The sequence below is a fragment of the Cololabis saira genome, chromosome 2 (assembly GCF_033807715.1).
Source record: "Cololabis saira isolate AMF1-May2022 chromosome 2, fColSai1.1, whole genome shotgun sequence".
Lineage (NCBI taxonomy): Eukaryota > Metazoa > Chordata > Actinopteri > Beloniformes > Belonidae > Cololabis > Cololabis saira.
The window spans coordinates 17,688,475-17,705,728 of record NC_084588.1 but is presented as its reverse complement, the minus strand read 5'-3'; the positions used below and the strand labels follow the sequence as shown (position 1 = coordinate 17,705,728).

General features: G+C 38.6%; 1 protein-coding gene across 3 annotated transcripts in view; it reads left to right on the top strand.

Annotated features, from left to right (window-relative positions):
- Positions 1–8,992, top strand: part of tspan4a (tetraspanin 4a) — a 213,877-nt gene extending 204,885 nt beyond the window's left edge. For all 3 annotated transcript variants that reach the window (XM_061709347.1, XM_061709337.1, XM_061709355.1), the window contains one exon: positions 8,502–8,992. In XM_061709347.1, the coding sequence (XP_061565331.1) occupies positions 8,502–8,570 (69 nt within the window). In that variant the 3' untranslated portion in view covers positions 8,571–8,992. The remainder of the gene's footprint in view (positions 1–8,501) is intronic.
- The last annotated feature ends 8,262 nt before the right edge of the window (positions 8,993–17,254 follow it).

Below are 17,254 nucleotides of genomic sequence, written 5' to 3'. Positions count from 1 at the left end.
AATGTATGAAATCAAGATTTTCATTAAAATGAAACAAATGTTAATTTATGAAGGAAAAAATGAGAAATCAGTGGTAATGCGAGGGGATTATTCAATGTATCCACACACAGACACAAAAATGAACAATTTTAAAGCACAATTATTTATGGGAAAAGTGATTTGTGTCCATATTATCCTTTATACTTCTTTTTTTTTCATTCTAGAGTTGACAGGACTGAATCTTGCAAAAGCTTTGGTTGCCCTGCAGACAGTAAAACTGGGTTGATGTTAAAAGATTTGAACATTGTCGAAGCCTGTTTTGCAGAAAAATGAGTCTGTATGAGATGAGTTATCAATGATAACAAGCTCAATGTGAGCATATTATTTAAATAACCGGTACATATATCAGCCATAAGATTCAAGCTGCCGAAAGGTCAAAAAAATAAATAAAATGTATTTTGAATAAATAAAAATAACACTGATCATCTCAGTGGAAGACAGCTGGGATATATTTGAGCTCCCCTGTGATCGCCAGTAGGATAAAAGCGGGTATAGCAAATGAATTATTTACAGTAATTACATTACCAAGTTCTGCTGGGAAATCTTGGCTCCTGTCGTTCATGTGGCTCTTACTTTGACATATACTACCTACTGGAAACAGTGTTGCAGAATAAGCAACCTATTGCCTAATAAAAGTTCATTGAAAGCATTGCCTTCCCCGCACCAGGACAATGCATGCCACCACACAGCTGAAATGACTCTGAAGCAGCTTAGGCAACAAGACAAAGAGCTCAAAGTATTGACACTCCCTACTCACTCCCTGGATCCCAATCCGATTCTGCAGTCCACAGAATGCACTGTAAGAAGCCAAATCTGAATCTGCCCGCCCTGTCAGCACGCAGAAATCAGAGCATCCATTACAAACGTTGCATTGCAAGACACTGAGGACCCCCCCAGAAGTCTGTGCGCGCCCTGACGGGTCTGAGCTGCGTCGGCCCATGTCAGTTGAATTAAATTGATGAATACTTTATTAATCCCTCAAAGAGAAATCCTATGGTTGAAGTAAAAGAAAAAATAATCAGATAAAGTGTTAGATCAGGGAGTTCTGGTCAAGATTGTTGTGAATGCATCGGGGTGTTGTCTTTATAAACTGCGACGGCTTCACTGATGATGTCACATGTGCATAGACACTCTTTCTAACACGTCTAGGATTTCACCATCTACTATTCACCAGCACTGCGGCTCTTTTAGTCTCACTGCTTAGTCTCTTTCTGCCCCAACAGTTGGAAATTCAAATAGAGGGATGTTCGAGAAGCAGAATATGCTCATGAAGCCATGTCTTGTTGAAGCCCATGATCATACAGTCTCTATATTCCCTCTGTGTCCTTCTCAGCTCTGCAGGCTTGTTAGATTCATTTGCCAGACTTCTCAGTCTCCATACAACACTTACTGACAAAGTCCCTCGCCTAAGTGGAATAATTAAGTACAATTATGGTGTACAGTATGCTCACTTTACATCTGCATCTCAAGTCCTAAATCTCAAACAGAAATCTATTTTATTTCTGACAGCTTTAGTTACAAGGTTATGGATTAAGATTCTTGCTCAAGCTTTTTTTTTCTTTTCTTTTTTTTAAATCATTGATTGAGTCAGTCAATTACACCCATTTGGAGATGAAATGTTAATCAATCAGCCGGCTGCCATTAAATGTTCAATCATTGTGAAAATTATTAACAGCAATCATTACAGCATCTCCAGCACTCTCCCCAGGCGAGACCTTCTTTTTGTTGCATTAATTTTAATTTGAACATCATGATGATGAGTGGTGAGGATGGATAGGATAAAGAACAAGCCAGAGCGAGTGAGGGAGACAGGTTAAGATGGTTTGGGCACATGAAGAGCAAGGCTAGTGAATACCAATGGTGTCCTAAACGTCATCCTGAATGAACTATGTGAAGCTTCAGTCAAAGTTCAGCTAAAAACAACATCTACATGTCCCTTTAAAAAAGGGTATTGCCACTGTACATGTGAATATTCAGACATTTATGGATCCTGCTAATAGTTGGGCCAACCTGCTTCTGACATTCATGGTGCTACAGATATCCAGTGATCTCCATCAGTGCGCAAGACATATGTAGCTAAGAATATCCAGCAATGGCTGAGCTTCCCCTATCAATAATTTCTGTCGGGAATGAAAATAAATGAGTTCACATGTCAATGTCAATGTGACTGACATTTTTTTTTCATGCTGACAGACGGGCAATTAGCACTGAATCCCATCAATTAAATGTGCCGAACACCAACGTGAGGTCTGCTACTCACTTGTATCTTGTATCTGTGAGGGCAGCTAAGAGAAGGGAGGTGGACAAGGAGCTGTTTTAATGATGAGAAGTGTGAGACAATTACATTATTTTAGATTAAATTAGTTTCTCAATTGCTAATGAGTTGGCAGTAATAGTAACAAGTCACTCAAATGGTTTCCCCCACTTTTGGATCGTGTTAAGGAATATTAAAATGAACATAAAGCTCTTTAACACGTTATATAATGCACCAAGAAGTAAATTATAGCCCACTGTAAAATGGGGGTTGGGGGTGGTTTTCTCGGGTTGGTGAATTTACAGCCGAGTGACTGAGTTGGGGCAAAAAAAATGGCAGCTAGTGTTTCTGTTGTTTAGATTACAAAAAAGAAAGAACTACAGGACAAAATATTATAGGAATCTTAACTAATTCTATAGCCAACAATAGGACTCTTAAAGTATTTTTGGATAGACAAGTCGACTACTATAAGATTGTACTATGGAGGCAACCGATAAGGTTATAGACATATTAGGCCGAGAACATTATGTTATCATTCTACATTACTATACAAATACTTTGTTTTCATAAGGTTTGGAGTCTGTTTAAAAGATAGTTTTTGTTTTGTGTTGATCGTATACAGTAAGTCAATACTCTTATTGCAAACTGAATGGAACTTACATTCAATAAATAAGATTCATTACCACTTCTTAAATATAAAATACAAAATGTAGATTATCTTCTAAGCCCTTGTACTTTACAGACAGCTATTCTTTCTCTCGAGTGCTACTTAGAAACAATTAATTTGTTATTGGGTAGTCTCAAATTTTTTTGTCAGTTCTGTCCATTAGCAGCCACAAAGTTGACCAGAGATCATGATTAAAATGTTTATTTTCTAAATTTTCTTCCAGAGGAGCATGCACCCAGAGCCCCTGCCAGCAATGCTGCGTTACACACAAGCCCTTAATGTTTACAATGTCTGACTCTGAATACACTGGTACAAAGGTAGTGGACATGGACATGTCAGGCAGGAACAATTAAAGAGGAGGTTTCGGGGGTGGCTCTGCAAAAAAGTGTCTGTACTTTTAGGTGACAGAAGGGGAAATGTGGCCCATTCAAAACACAGAGAGTTGCACTCTGAAAGATATTTAAATAAAGTAAACATACCTGTTTCTTAATGTTTACAGGCCCTCCAAATACTGGGGAGACTTTTTTTAGGATCGGAGTGGACTGCTGTTTATGATATGCATTGATTATGACTGTGTAAATATTGTTGGTGATTTTAACATCCATAATCCAACAACCTTCAGGACAAAAGGAGTAAAAACCTTAGTAATGGTGATTTTACACTAGTACCTACTCAGCCCGACTCGACTCGCCACGCCTTGCCCTCATTTCTTTTCAATACCCAGATCAGAAGTAGGAGGTTGGAGTGAAGCTGCTGTGACGTATTTGATTGTGTGATCTAAACGGAGAAGACAACAACACTAAAGATGTAGAACCTGGAGGAGATGATATATGTGCTGCTGGGTCTGCTGCTGGGTCTTTGACTTGTGTTTGATATCAAGTTAAAAAATGAGAGTCAAAGAAGCTTCAAGAGGCAACGCTTTTTTTTTTGTTTGTTTGTCTCGGCGCTTCTGAAAAGTCAGCTGAGTCGCGAGCAGCTATGAAGAGACAGAGCTCCTGGTAGATCTTGTCGTTCCTTATCGCCCGTCTAGATCCCTTTTTAATTCTCTCCTCAGCCACCAGGTTTATGAACATCTGCACCTCAGAGTTGGACCACGAAACAGACTTTTGCGCTGCCATTGGCTGTCGAATGAAATGAACAAGAAGCCGCCGTCAGGGTCGCTCTTCTCTGATGTCACATCCTGACTCAGACGTCTGACTCCAACCCCCGACCAATCGGTGGCCTGTAGTGTGATGACGTCAGATGCAGCCGACTCAGCCGCTTAGAACCTCGGCAGAATAGATACAGAAAAAGTATCTACTCGGTACGCCTCCACCCGCCTCGACCCCTAGTGGAAAAGCGCAAAACCGGGACGAGGCGAGTCGAGTCGGGCTGAGAAGGTACTAGTGTAAAAGCGCCATAATAACACTCTGGACAACTTTGGGCTGACTTTGGGTAACAGAACACAATAGGGGGCACACTCTAGTATGAGGTGCCGTGAGGGACATAATTCTGAATTAGTGTTCATAAACACATATGAAATCCAAAACCTTTTATACACACAGGTGAAATGCTCTTACACATACAACTGGAAATGTTCATAAACACATATGAAATCCAACTCTTTTACACACTATACTGAAAACTTCTCACACTCACTTGTGAAATCTCTCAGACACACAGGTGAAATGCTCTTATACATACAACTGGAAATGTTCATAAACACAACTGAAAATCTTCTCACACTCACTTGTGAAATCTCTCAGACACACAGGTGAAATGCTCTTATACATACAACTGGAAATGTTCATAAACACAACTGAAAATCTTCTCACAAACACAACTGAAAATCTTCTCACACACAGTGGTGAAATCTTCTTACAGACACAACTGAAAATTTCAGTAGAAACGGAAGTCATTTCAGTAGAAACGGAAGTCATTTCAGTAGAAACGGACGTCATTTCAGTAGAAACGGAAGTGGGTTGTTTAGCGCGATTTTTTTTTTTTTTCTGGCAGTTATTTTGACTGATTGATATAGCAATATCTTCTCAGCAGCATACAACAACTCTGACTGAAGCAACAGCTTTACTGAATAATATATTAGCTTCAGCAGAGACTATAAGGACCCTGTTAGGTGTTACAACTGCGGGGCTACAGCCCCGCCCCCCCCCGGTGACTGCGAGTGCGGATCGGTGCAGGTGTGCTGGATGAGCCGCACATCACTTTTCCCATCACGGCAGCCGCGTCATAGCATCCCGCAACGGCAACAACTACAGTTTTGAGAGGATGCGCACCACGTTATCAAACCCAAAAGTGCTTTGGCAAAAACAAAAACATGGAATACTGGCAGAAAGCTGCCGCTGCCGCTGTTCTGTCGATTTCTGCTGCTTCGTCGAAAAATGCTACCACCGCATAAACCGATAGCGTCTGTCTATCGATTTTTGCTACCATATCAAAAAATGCCACCTAATGGTTTTCTACCTTTGTAGAGCTACAATTTTACTGTTTTACTCCCTAGCCCACGTCCTTTTTCCCCAAGTGGTCCTTGTCTCTTGCCAGGCCATCATTGTAAATAAAAATGTGTTCTTAATGACCTGCCTGGTTAAATAAAGGCCAATAACGGAATGAATAGCAAATAAAGCGATAACATAGTTTTTTATTTTTCCATTTATCATATAATGTTCACAAAGTGTAATGCAATTCATGTCATGGGTAGTGTATTTTGAAGGATCAAATACTCAACATCCCATATCATCCATGTTAAATCTATTTAATGGTAGCATAATTTGATAGTCCAGTAACATCCTATCAAATAATGCTCCCGTCAGTTAATGCATTCAGGTAAGATACTAATCACCTCACTGCCACTGCAGGATGAATGTCAGCATACTTACACCCCCCAATTTATCAATTTTGTGATCACTATTTTTGGATTGATAATAAGTATAAAATAATAAGAAATAAAAGTAAAGGCACACAAACAAACAAATTGTCTCAATTTGTCGTTTCAAAAGAAGAGTGCTAAGTTCAGAAAATTACATTTAATAACATAATAACAATAACAATAATAAATAAAAGTTAACGAACACAAACAACAACAAAATGCCAAACAGAGTAGTTAGCCACTTTTCTGGCACTTATAATGTGGGACTTTGTCATAGTGGATACATTCAAAATGTGCCCACCTACTGCAGGACTCGCACTCGCACAAACAAATTAAAGATATACATTCATTTAAATTAATAATACAATAAAAGCACTATGGCTGGGCAATTAATATAAAAATAATGGAAACCGACATTTAGGAACTTTATTAGACTTAATGTTGCTCATGTGAATCAATCATGGCGCAGAACCACAAAGTAGCATTTCTCGACGGGTAGCATCAAACAGAACACCGTGATGGGAAAAGTGACATGAGGCTCATCCAGCAGTCTCTGCTGAAGCTAATATTATTGAGTAAAGTTCTTTCTTCAGTCAGAGTTGTTGTATGCTGCTGAGAAGATATTGCTATATCAATCAGTCAAAATAACTGCCAGGAAAAAAAAAAAAAATCTCGCTAAACAACCCACTTCCGTTTCTACTGAAATGACGTCCGTTTCTACTGAAATGACTTCCGTTTCTACTGAAATGACTTCCGTTTCTACTGAAATTTTCAGTTGTGTCTGTAAGAAGATTTCACCACTGTGTGTGAGAAGATTTTCAGTTGTGTTTGTGAGAAGATTTTCAGTTGTGTTTATGAACATTTCCAGTTGTATGTATAAGAGCATTTCACCTGTGTGTCTGAGAGATTTCACAAGTGAGTGTGAGAAGATTTTCAGTTGTGTTTATGAACATTTCCAGTTGTATGTATAAGAGCATTTCACCTGTGTGTCTGAGAGATTTCACAAGTGAGTGTGAGAAGATTTTCAGTTGTGTTTATGAACATTTCCAGTTGTATGTATAAGAGCATTTCACCTGTGTGTATGAGAGATTTCACAAGTGAGTGTGAGAAGTTTTCAGTTGTGTTTATGAACATTTCCAGTTGTATGTATAAGAGCATTTCACCTGTGTGTATGAGAGATTTCACAAGTGAGTGTGAGAAGTTTTCAGTATAGTGTGTAAAAGAGTTGGATTTCATATGTGTTTATGAACATTTCCAGTTGTATGTGTAAGAGCATTTCACCTGTGTGTATAAAAGGTTTTGGATTTCATATGTGTTTATGAACACTAATTCAGAATTATGTCCCTCACGGCACCTCATACTCTAGACTTACTGATCTCTAAGGGTATGAGCATTTCAAGGTGTCTGATCTCTATTTAACATCTACATGCTCCCACTGGCACAGTTTATAAACAACAACAAAATAAGTTACCATACTGTATCTATGCAGATGACACAGATGTATATTACAATATCACCGGAAATCCGAGGCTTCATACAGGCTGTTGGCAAATACACTGAGATAAATGACTGGATGTACCACAACTTTCTCCAGTTAAACAAAAACAAAACTGAGGTAATTGCCTTTGGAGCCAAAGAGAAACGATTACAGGTCACCATAGAGCTTCAATATATAAACTATCCTGGTTGAAAGATACAACTGCTCTCAGCTCCATTTAAATAAAAGATCCAAATCTGCACTGTTACTTTTAAGCTCTATTTTAAAAACTTGATCATATTTTAAATACTGTTTTCATTTACTGTTCTCTTTTCTTTTTTTTTGTTTAAATTTAAAATAATGCTCTTATTTTCTTTATTTTCTGATGTGTTAATGTCTCTGTAAAGCACTTTGAATCACCTTGTTGTTGAATTGTGCTATACAAATAAACTTGTCTAGCCTGGCCTGGCCTTGCAAAAACTAATTTCTAAGAAAGTAAAAAAAAAAAAAAGTAAGACTATGTTGCCAGTTTGAACAATTATAACCAAGAGAATTTTTCTTACCCGATTGGCAATTATATAATTTACAAAATACAATTGTGACTAGATGTATGGAATATTATTATACTTATTTCTGGAGAGGTTATTTTAAAAGTGTGAAGTGAGAGATAAAGATGCAGAAGAAGGGTAAGATGACAACAGAGGATCATCTATGGTGCCCCCTAAAAGGACTAGCCAAAAGGACATAAAGGTGGTTCGCTGATGATAATTCTGGTTAAAACATAATTTCTATACAGTATTTATAACTACAGTATTACCAAAATTGCATTATTTTCTGTAAATATAACACTATGGCATTGAAAATAAAATGCATAAAACACACACACACACACAAAACAACTTGTATGTCAACAAAATACTATGCTGAAAGTTACTTGAGGGAACTTGCAATCCATGGCAAGAGCTCTCACCAATATTTAATCAATGGATGTTGTAGAGATTGGACGGTTCTCCTCTTATTAGTATCAAAGAAATTAGTTTGGACATAACTGTGGAAAAATTCATCTTTTTTGGCATTTATGGTCAGGCATCTACATTATGACGGAGAAAATGAGCCAAAGAGTACCTTTCAATTTCACTGCAAATTTCCGCAGGGAGCTCTTATTCCATTAATGTGTGATTTGTGTGCTCTGTTTGTGCAGATCCTGGGTCTTGTCTTCTCTATGACAATGTTCTGCCAAGCAGTGAAAGTGGAGACATTCTACGCCTAGCGACTGACCCCTCTGCCCTCCAGAGTGCTTGGATTGTTTCTCATTAGAGAGAGACATGTATAGATCCATCCTCCCTGTCCTCCTTTTCCTCCATTGACAAACTCTTGCTTGTCCTCTCTGTGACATTTGCTCTCAGATGTCAGTCCAGTTTTTCTGCTCTCAGCCAACGCAGTGTCAGTGTTATTTCTCACTCATATGATTTGCTCTGTGTTAATAGCTAATTTCTGTGATACATTTTATGAAGCAGTATTATAAACATGTATTGAAAAAAAACAACAACAGTGTAACCCTTTTTTGATATGGGCTTTTGTTTTAAATTATTTTCAGATTTTTATGTGTTTTCAAAGTGGGAGTTACAGTTGAAAAAAGTGTGAGTGCATGTCTCCTGCAGTGATGTGTATTAAATGTTTTGGCTCGACAAATCTGTGCATGTCCTGTTGTCATTCCCCTACGGGAGACGCTGAAGGTGTTAAACGTGTAATCCTGCTGCATTTATGGCTGACAACATGAAAACTCAGCTGATAAATGAGTGTTTCAAAAAAAAAATTGCCAAGAACTAAAATTTAAATTTGTTAATTTAGTCCCATAGCTGAGAGACACTGAAATCATTAAAACATTTTCAGCTAATCAGGCATTAATTAGGTACATCTAATGCAAATAAGCTCTAACTCTGAAGCATGTGGCTTATTTATTGGGTGCATTTACACGGGTCATGGAAGGGGAATAAGAGTCTGTCAGATGAATTTAAATGTTCAGTGCAGTGGCAGGAGCCTTGAGACTGGCCCGGGGCAGTTTCCCTCCCAGCACATTCACAGTTCCATTGACAAAGATTCATGTGCAGTCTTTGAAGTCTCCTCTGGCCCTTTTGTGACTACTTAAGTTCCTTTTTACGCTATCTTGGACCGTCAAGTATAATCCAGAAGCAGAATACACCAGAGACAATCTTTGATTAAATTGCCCTGTAGGAAAGAAAATGCCTTAGTGTTTTTGGCTGCAATTTGAAGTTAAATGCAGGTGTTGGAACTCATACTGCAGTTGTTCAGTTTCCTTCCGCTGCTTCTATTCTTTATGGTCTTAAACTATATGGACCTCAAAGAGACAAAGTCCCAGAGCAATCAGATTGGTGGAAATGCTTTTCACCCCTGATGTGAAGTAGAGTAGCCAGTCCGCAGAACTGCAGCAACTCTACAACTATTCTGAATATATAAGTTAGCTTGTAAGAGAGGAGTCAGAGGGAGAATTAAAATGAAGGAAATACATAGTTAAGTTGCCTAATGAATAGAATGAATGTAACTGGAAGAAATTATGTCCATGTCAAATATGAACTAATTCAAAAAGGCAGTTTTGGGCAGCTGTAACACTAACACATGAATACATTGAATCAAGTGATACAAATTGAGCTGAAGTAAAGTGAAGTGAAATGGAGCAGCCATGGTCCTGCGGTCGTTAGAGCTGACACTTAACAGCTGCAGCTTTCTGGTTTGAGCTTACGGATGTTCTTCCCATACACATATATACATACATATACATATATATACATACATGTACATACATATACATCTTTAGGCATTCAATAATCAAACTGCCCACACAGATATTTTTTTTAATAAAAGGGGTAATATTTTGTCCTGGAATGTCACACTTAGGGGTGGGCAATATAGAAAAAATATATCACAATTTTTTTTTTAAATAAAATCAAAATTTCGATTTTATCACGATCTTAAATTGGAAAAAGAAAAACAAGCAATTTAGACCAAAGAACCTTTAACATATTTTATTTTAAGAAGCCGCAGTTTCACCTGCATGTGCAATCAATGTTAAGTTTAACTTAAATATTCTAATAAAGTGCACTCTTGCACAAGTAGTTTTGCACTATCCCCTTTGCTGCTGTAAACTGCAAATTTCCCCTCTGTGGGACTATTAAAGGATTATCTCATCTTATCTTAGAATATAAAATATCAAAAACATTACTGACAGTCATTTAAACAGGATGTATTCATCGAAACACTATATAGCTTGTTGAAACGCAAAAACACAAACTAAAGTGACTGTGGTTCTCTTTTAGTTTCAGTTTTGAATAAAAAATATCAACCTGAATATATGTATGTACAACCTGAATATTAAAGATCCAGCAGTTTTAGAACATATAATTTCAAAGATCTTAGTGTTTTTATCTCCTAAAAAGGAATCACGACAGATTGCCATCAGAGATTTCTAGCCAGGAAAACCATTGTCATTTTTATCTGGCTTGAGGGTAGCCCTTGGGCAGGTTACTGTCACGAGTTGGTAGATGAGGACACTGTTGTGGAATTTTATAAATTGCACAAAGTAAAGTACAGATCCTTAACAAACTACAACATTGGTGAGCTCGAGAATACCAAAGTTTATTCGAACTGATGCGCAATCAGCACTCAGGCTGGACAGTCGAGTCTGAGGCAACATGTTGTTTGACTTCTTTAATATGTGAATGGGTAGGACCTGACAGATCATTGGAAGCTAGTAACATAAAAGAAAAAAAACCTGACAGGTAATTCAAGGGACACTGTGGCCCCCTGATCCCGACACATAGGTGCTAGTTCTCTTAAAGGCATACATTACAAAAGTACGGTGGCCGACAAGGGCCAAACGCACTGCAACGGCCTAATGCGTCTCAGTTAAGGAAAACGGCTTCAAGTACAGAAACGATTCAAATTCACAAACCCAAAACGAGGTACAAAAAGAGGAACGTGGTGCAAATGAAAAAACGTGCCGCAAAAAGAGCGGCCCCCTGCAGGTTTGGAGCACTTCCGGTTGTAGTGACCGGTTATGAAGCGTTTTTCTTTTGAAGATGGTTTCTTGTTTTATATTGTTTTGTGCTTTGCATCGTTTCTCTATTTGCAGCGCGTTTGATGATGCGCATTTGTCTTTGTTTTTTTGCGGCACGTTTTTTCATTTGCACCACGTTCCTCTTTTTGTACTTCGTTTTGAATTTGTGAATTTGAATCGTTTCTGTACTTGAAGCCGTTTTCCTTAACTGAGACGCATTAGGCCGTTGCAGTGCGTTTGGCCCTTGTCGGCCACCGTATAAAAGAGATGTGGCCCTTTCATCTGCATCTTGTGTACCCCCCTCTTCTAATTCCTTTCTCACAGCTGGCCTTTGTTGGTATTTTGCATTTACACAGCTTTTGATCCCCCCCCCACTACCCTGCTCCCCACAGATGTTGACCTTTCATTATAAAGTATATCATGTTTACATTTTTTCCATGACAACCCAAATGCAGGACACACCAGGAGGCAGGAGATCCAAAGAAAGGTGATTTAATATGCAAAAACCAACCTAAAAGCACTGCAAAGCAGGATTAACAAAAACACGAGCGCAATAATCCAAAACCATGACAGGACACAAGTTGGGTGGAAACAGTACGGACCAGCGGGGAAAGACAAGAGCAGATATACAGAAGGGTTAACGAGACACAAGTGCAGACAATTAGGGCAGATGGGAACAAGGGAAGTCAGAACACAAAGACAAAGGTTTCAAAATAAAACAGGGACTGAATAACCAAACTGTGACAGTTACTATGTTGCCACCTGTGCTGAAGACTTGTTCTGAGGGAGCACTTGTTGCTGGAATGCACAGATACCTTTGAGATAGTTGGCTAACTCCTGGAAAGTTTCCCTCATGGAGTTTCCACCATTCAAGAGGATCCACCTCACTGTCTGCATTTGGCATGGAAAGATAAGCCTTCATTTCCCCATCAATTGCATCTCCTTAGACATGGGGGAGAAGCTGATGTGCCAGCTGCAGGTACAGCACCTGAGATTTTTATAAAGTTGGCAAAGGTTTTCTTCTTGGCTTTCTTCGGTGTTGTTTGTTCTTCTGCCTCAGGACTCTGTGATGTGGATGGGAGAGGATGCTGTGCTTGTACATTCAACATGGACTTCAGCTCAGACACAGCCCTGGCTTGTACTCCCTCTTTCTTGTCACTGTCAATGTACTAGGTTTTGAACCTCGGCTCGAGAAGCAAAGCCATGTCCAGCAGGGCATCAGTGGTGGGATCCTGGTACTTTGAGCTTGACTCAAATCCCTTTCCTTCTTCCAGCTGAAGGAGAATGCACTCATCACTTTCTTGCCGACAGATGTCATGGGAACAATTCGAAGGGTCTTTGGCCCTTTTTTCTAAACGAAGAAGAGCAAGATGTATTAACCAGATGACATTTTTTTCATTAATATTATATGTTTAAATTTAAGCAAAAGTTATTATTCTAATGTTATATTCATGAAGTAACTGAAAACATTTAAATAACATATCTAAATCATATAGTAATGTAATTAATTACTTTGTTCTGTGTCCCTAGTTTATTCTGAAGTTATGCAGCAAATCATCATTAATAAGGTGCTTGTTTGAACTTATTGCTCTTTTTTGTTTTTAAATCTGATCCACATTTGTTAAGCCCCATGAATGTATTTTTAAATTCACTCACCAATGGCTAGGTGGAGTCTATGCCCAAAGCAGGGCAGACGAGTCCAGTTGTTTAGTTCCAGGGCTTTCGCCATGTTAGTCCCACTGTCTGTGGTCGTGCAGGTCATGTTATTTTCTTTGAGTCCCCAGCATTGAAGAGCATCTCTCTGACTTTGCGTTATGAGCTCCCCCGTGTGCTCTTCTGGGAAGTATGTTGTTTGCAAAGTAGCACTGCAGAGCTTCCATTCATCAATGTAATGAATGGTCAGACTCAAATAAGGATGTGAAATGCGGCTACACCACAGATCCCTCGTCGTTGCGAAAAACTGGACATTCTAAACTTTGCGTTCAATCTTTTTGCGGCATTCAGAGTAGAGACATGGCATGAGAGTATTTACGGCTGGGTAGCTTGTACTGCGGGTCAGCTACTTTGAGGAGGTGTTTGAAGCCCTCGTTTTCTACTGTCTTGAACGGTACCATATCCTTTCCTAGATAACCTCTTTCCATTGCTTACTCAACTTCTGACATGGGGTGCCTCTGTCAAGTGCATGCGTTAATGTTGCCTGCTTTGGTCTTGGGCTCGCTGCTACCGCCGCCTGAAGTCCCGCCGCCTGCAGTCCCGCCGGGCCCCTCGCTGTTTGGCATTCAGCAAACTGCTCTGGATGCTTCCTCCTCAAGTGATTAAAGAAATTACCACCCGACGTGCGCACGGTTTCCGTTCACACTTTGCAAATTACATTTGCTTGATCGTTATCAGGTGCGGAAAACTAGCCATCGCTCTCCATGTGCTACGGCTACACACACAAACAAGGAGGCGATAGGAAAGCGCGTCACTGCCCGTAATTCGCTATGATTGGTTGGTCAGGTCGACGACATCAATATGTCAGTGTATCAGCATAGAACTGCAATTTATAGAATTTACATTATTGCAATTTCAAGCACTAATTAGAATTTTGCAAGTTAATGAGCGTTCCCCCAACAGCTTCCTGCATATATTTCACATTAAAAGCATTTTTGGAGAACTGAATGGCGTATGCCCAGTGAAACACTAGGGGACTCATAACTTGAATAGGATGCAGATTGTGTTAAGTTAAGTATTAACAGTTTCATGCAGAAACTTCAACAATGCATACGGGTCGAACATTTGTTATTAAAATACAATGAATGATGATTGTGAAAGAGAAAAAAGAGGGTTGTGTTATGTAGTTAAGGTAGATAAAGGTCTCGGTCACATTTGAATAAAATAATAATAATTTTTTAAAAAGAAAAAAGAAAAAAAATCTATTTATATAAATGTCAGAGGATCTTTTTAAAAAATATATATTTTATATATTTTATTATCACGGACCCCTTGCAATTACACCACGGACCACTAGGGGTCCACGGAACCTTCTAGCATATACTCTCCAAGACTAGAAGATAAAAATGTTTACATGAACAAATGAAAATGAAGTCCAGTTGCCTTGTTTCAAGACTTTGAGAGTCGCCATGACCTGGATCACTGAGAGAACACCACCGTCTTTCAGCATATATCAGATGTTTTTCCAGTTTCAAGAATCCATCCACTGATCCATCCACTGAACATGGGTGCTGGTGCTCCTTCAAGAGGAGTAGTTCCAGATGTGTAGAAAGCAGTGAAATGAAGGCAATGACAGCGAGGATCCTACTTTCAGGGATCAAGACTAATTAGTAAAACCAAATATGCAACATATTTGATTTGGACAGGTGTCAACACCAAACATTGCAGCCTGAATAATCTCCACCCAAAATTACCAGAGGCGAGGACAACAGAAGAGCATATATACATGGTCAGCTGGTTGATTTTTAAAGCAGGGACAAGACAGGCCAGCATAAAGGAAAATCTCAGTCACTTCAGTCCAGGTTCAGAGCTGGATTTGTTGTTAGATTAAGTTATGTCTGCTAAATCTAGTGCACCTTCCCGCTGATAGTGCCTGACTTTGCCAATTGGTCATCCACCCAAAGTTTTCTCATTTCTTGCATTGACAGGTTACAGATGTTAGGGATCTCATTATAACGCATTGAAATCAAACCTCTCTGTTGTCTATCGATCAGCAGATTCAGAAACAAAGCAATGTTGACTGTAAATGTAAATGTATAATTTGAGGATAACTTAAAAAGAACAGACTTCATAGAAAGATGTTCAAATTATCCAAATCTGCTCTGAATAAAAATGCTAGAGATAGAATCAGGAGTGTTGCCATCCACATCCTGAAAAGCTGGTAGAGAGTGGGAAATATTCTCGTTATAAATTATTGTAACTGAGTTCAGAACAGTTTGATTGGACAAGAGTTGGCTTACTGGAACTGTAGGGGACAGGAAACACATTACAGAACCTATGTGAGCTGGGAAGTTTGAGCGCTCCAGATTCAGGCCTCACTCCTGTCCGGTTCCTCTGCCTGGCAAAACTTTTTTTTGAATGTCACGGAGCAACAAGTCCTTTTGATCTTTCAAGGGACTGTCTTTTGATCCTGTGTGATTATTCCTGATGAAGGACAGCTCTGATCCAAACTTTCAAATGAATGTTTTGAAAGAGAGGAATTGTGGTACCACAATCATTTTAATGAGATTTGCACATCCAACTATGGAGAGTGGCTAGTTTGAAGTTTCTGCTATATTCTTTCTGCTTCACTCCTCTCCAGAATCATTAAAAAAATCTTTTGTTTTGTTTCATTTTGTTTTGTTTTAAGGAAGCATCAGACTGAGTTGGTACAAGGGCCACATCCAGCCCTCAGGCCATATTTTGCATGTAGCTTCTTTATAGCCTGATGTGCATCTCCTCAGAAATGTTATTCCAACCCTCCTTTCCATAAAAGTTGGACTAATTATGTTGTTCAAAACCTCCACTCAAACAAGACTGATAATTAAGAGATTTCAAGAATGTCCTGAGACAGCAAACACCAATATGAAAATCAGGAACATCGCATCAACATACTCTCTGACTTTTGAAAAAGATACTTTTGTTTTTAGCTTTAGCATATGTTTTATGGACCAAATAATGTCTCTGCTGGTATAAGCCATAGTTTGCAGCACCAGCCAGGCAGGTCAGTCCATAATATCATGTCTGTATTTGTCAGTGGTGGAAGAAGTATTGAGAGGCTTCACTGAAGCAAATGTACCACAACAAAATAGTACAGATGTTCTTTTACATCCTGTACAGTAAAACCTAGACTGTGTTAGTCTTAAACTTTTACATTGCTTCACTATATAATTCATCCATCCATCCATCCATCCATCCATCCATCCATCCATCCAGCCCGAGAAACCGCATGCAAACACAGGAAGAACATACAAACTCCACACAGAAAGACCCCTGCCAGTACTGCTTACCATTATATACCTATGTAATGTACATTTATATGTATTTAAATGTATATAGACACATGTAATGTATAATGATGTAAACTATTAACTGATGCAGGTGGAACTTTACATGTCAGGCAGCTATTCATGACTGTTGTCAATCATTTTTGATATTTCCCCAGTTGATTGGTCCGAAACGTATCTCTGAGATCGAACGGATATCATTAGAAAACATGATTCCAACATATTCATTATTTTTACGTGATGATTTTTCTTTGGAAATGATTTTAATTACAAAGATAGTTTCTTATTAATATAAAATATTTAATCTAACAACCTGCACTTTTTCTCATAAGCTTAGTAGTTAGTATCTTAGTTACAAGATTAACTAATAAAGATGTATGACATGAAATTAGCCATGGATTTTCTTTTTTCTTTAAGTACACTGACGTTGTATAGAAGAATAAATGTTTGATGGTGAGCAGCTATGTACCAAGGACAGAAGGTTTGGCTCAGAAGAAGAAAAACAACTAAAGGTCTTGAGAAATGTTATACCAAAAGTAGAGGAGATGTGACATCCAAGACACAACAATGAAAAGGAAATATCACAAGTTGGGATTCTGTCTACGGCTGTTTAAAGTGTCTATTGTGTTTTTCTGAATAAATATCCCCCAAGGCCATGGATTTAAGACTCTGGACCTCTTTTCCAATCCAATTTTATTCTCCAAAACAGCGCAGGAATTATAGCAAATCACAGGTAATTCGTTTTTTTTTTTTGTTTTATTGTTGTGCTTAATAGAAAGTTGTATAGATACGTTCTCCCTTTGGTGTCAGTGGATTCATTGGAGGGGATTTCTTTTCAATTTATTCAATTTATATGAAAGATAATAGCTTTGACCAAGCAAACCTCTAGCTTATTGTGGT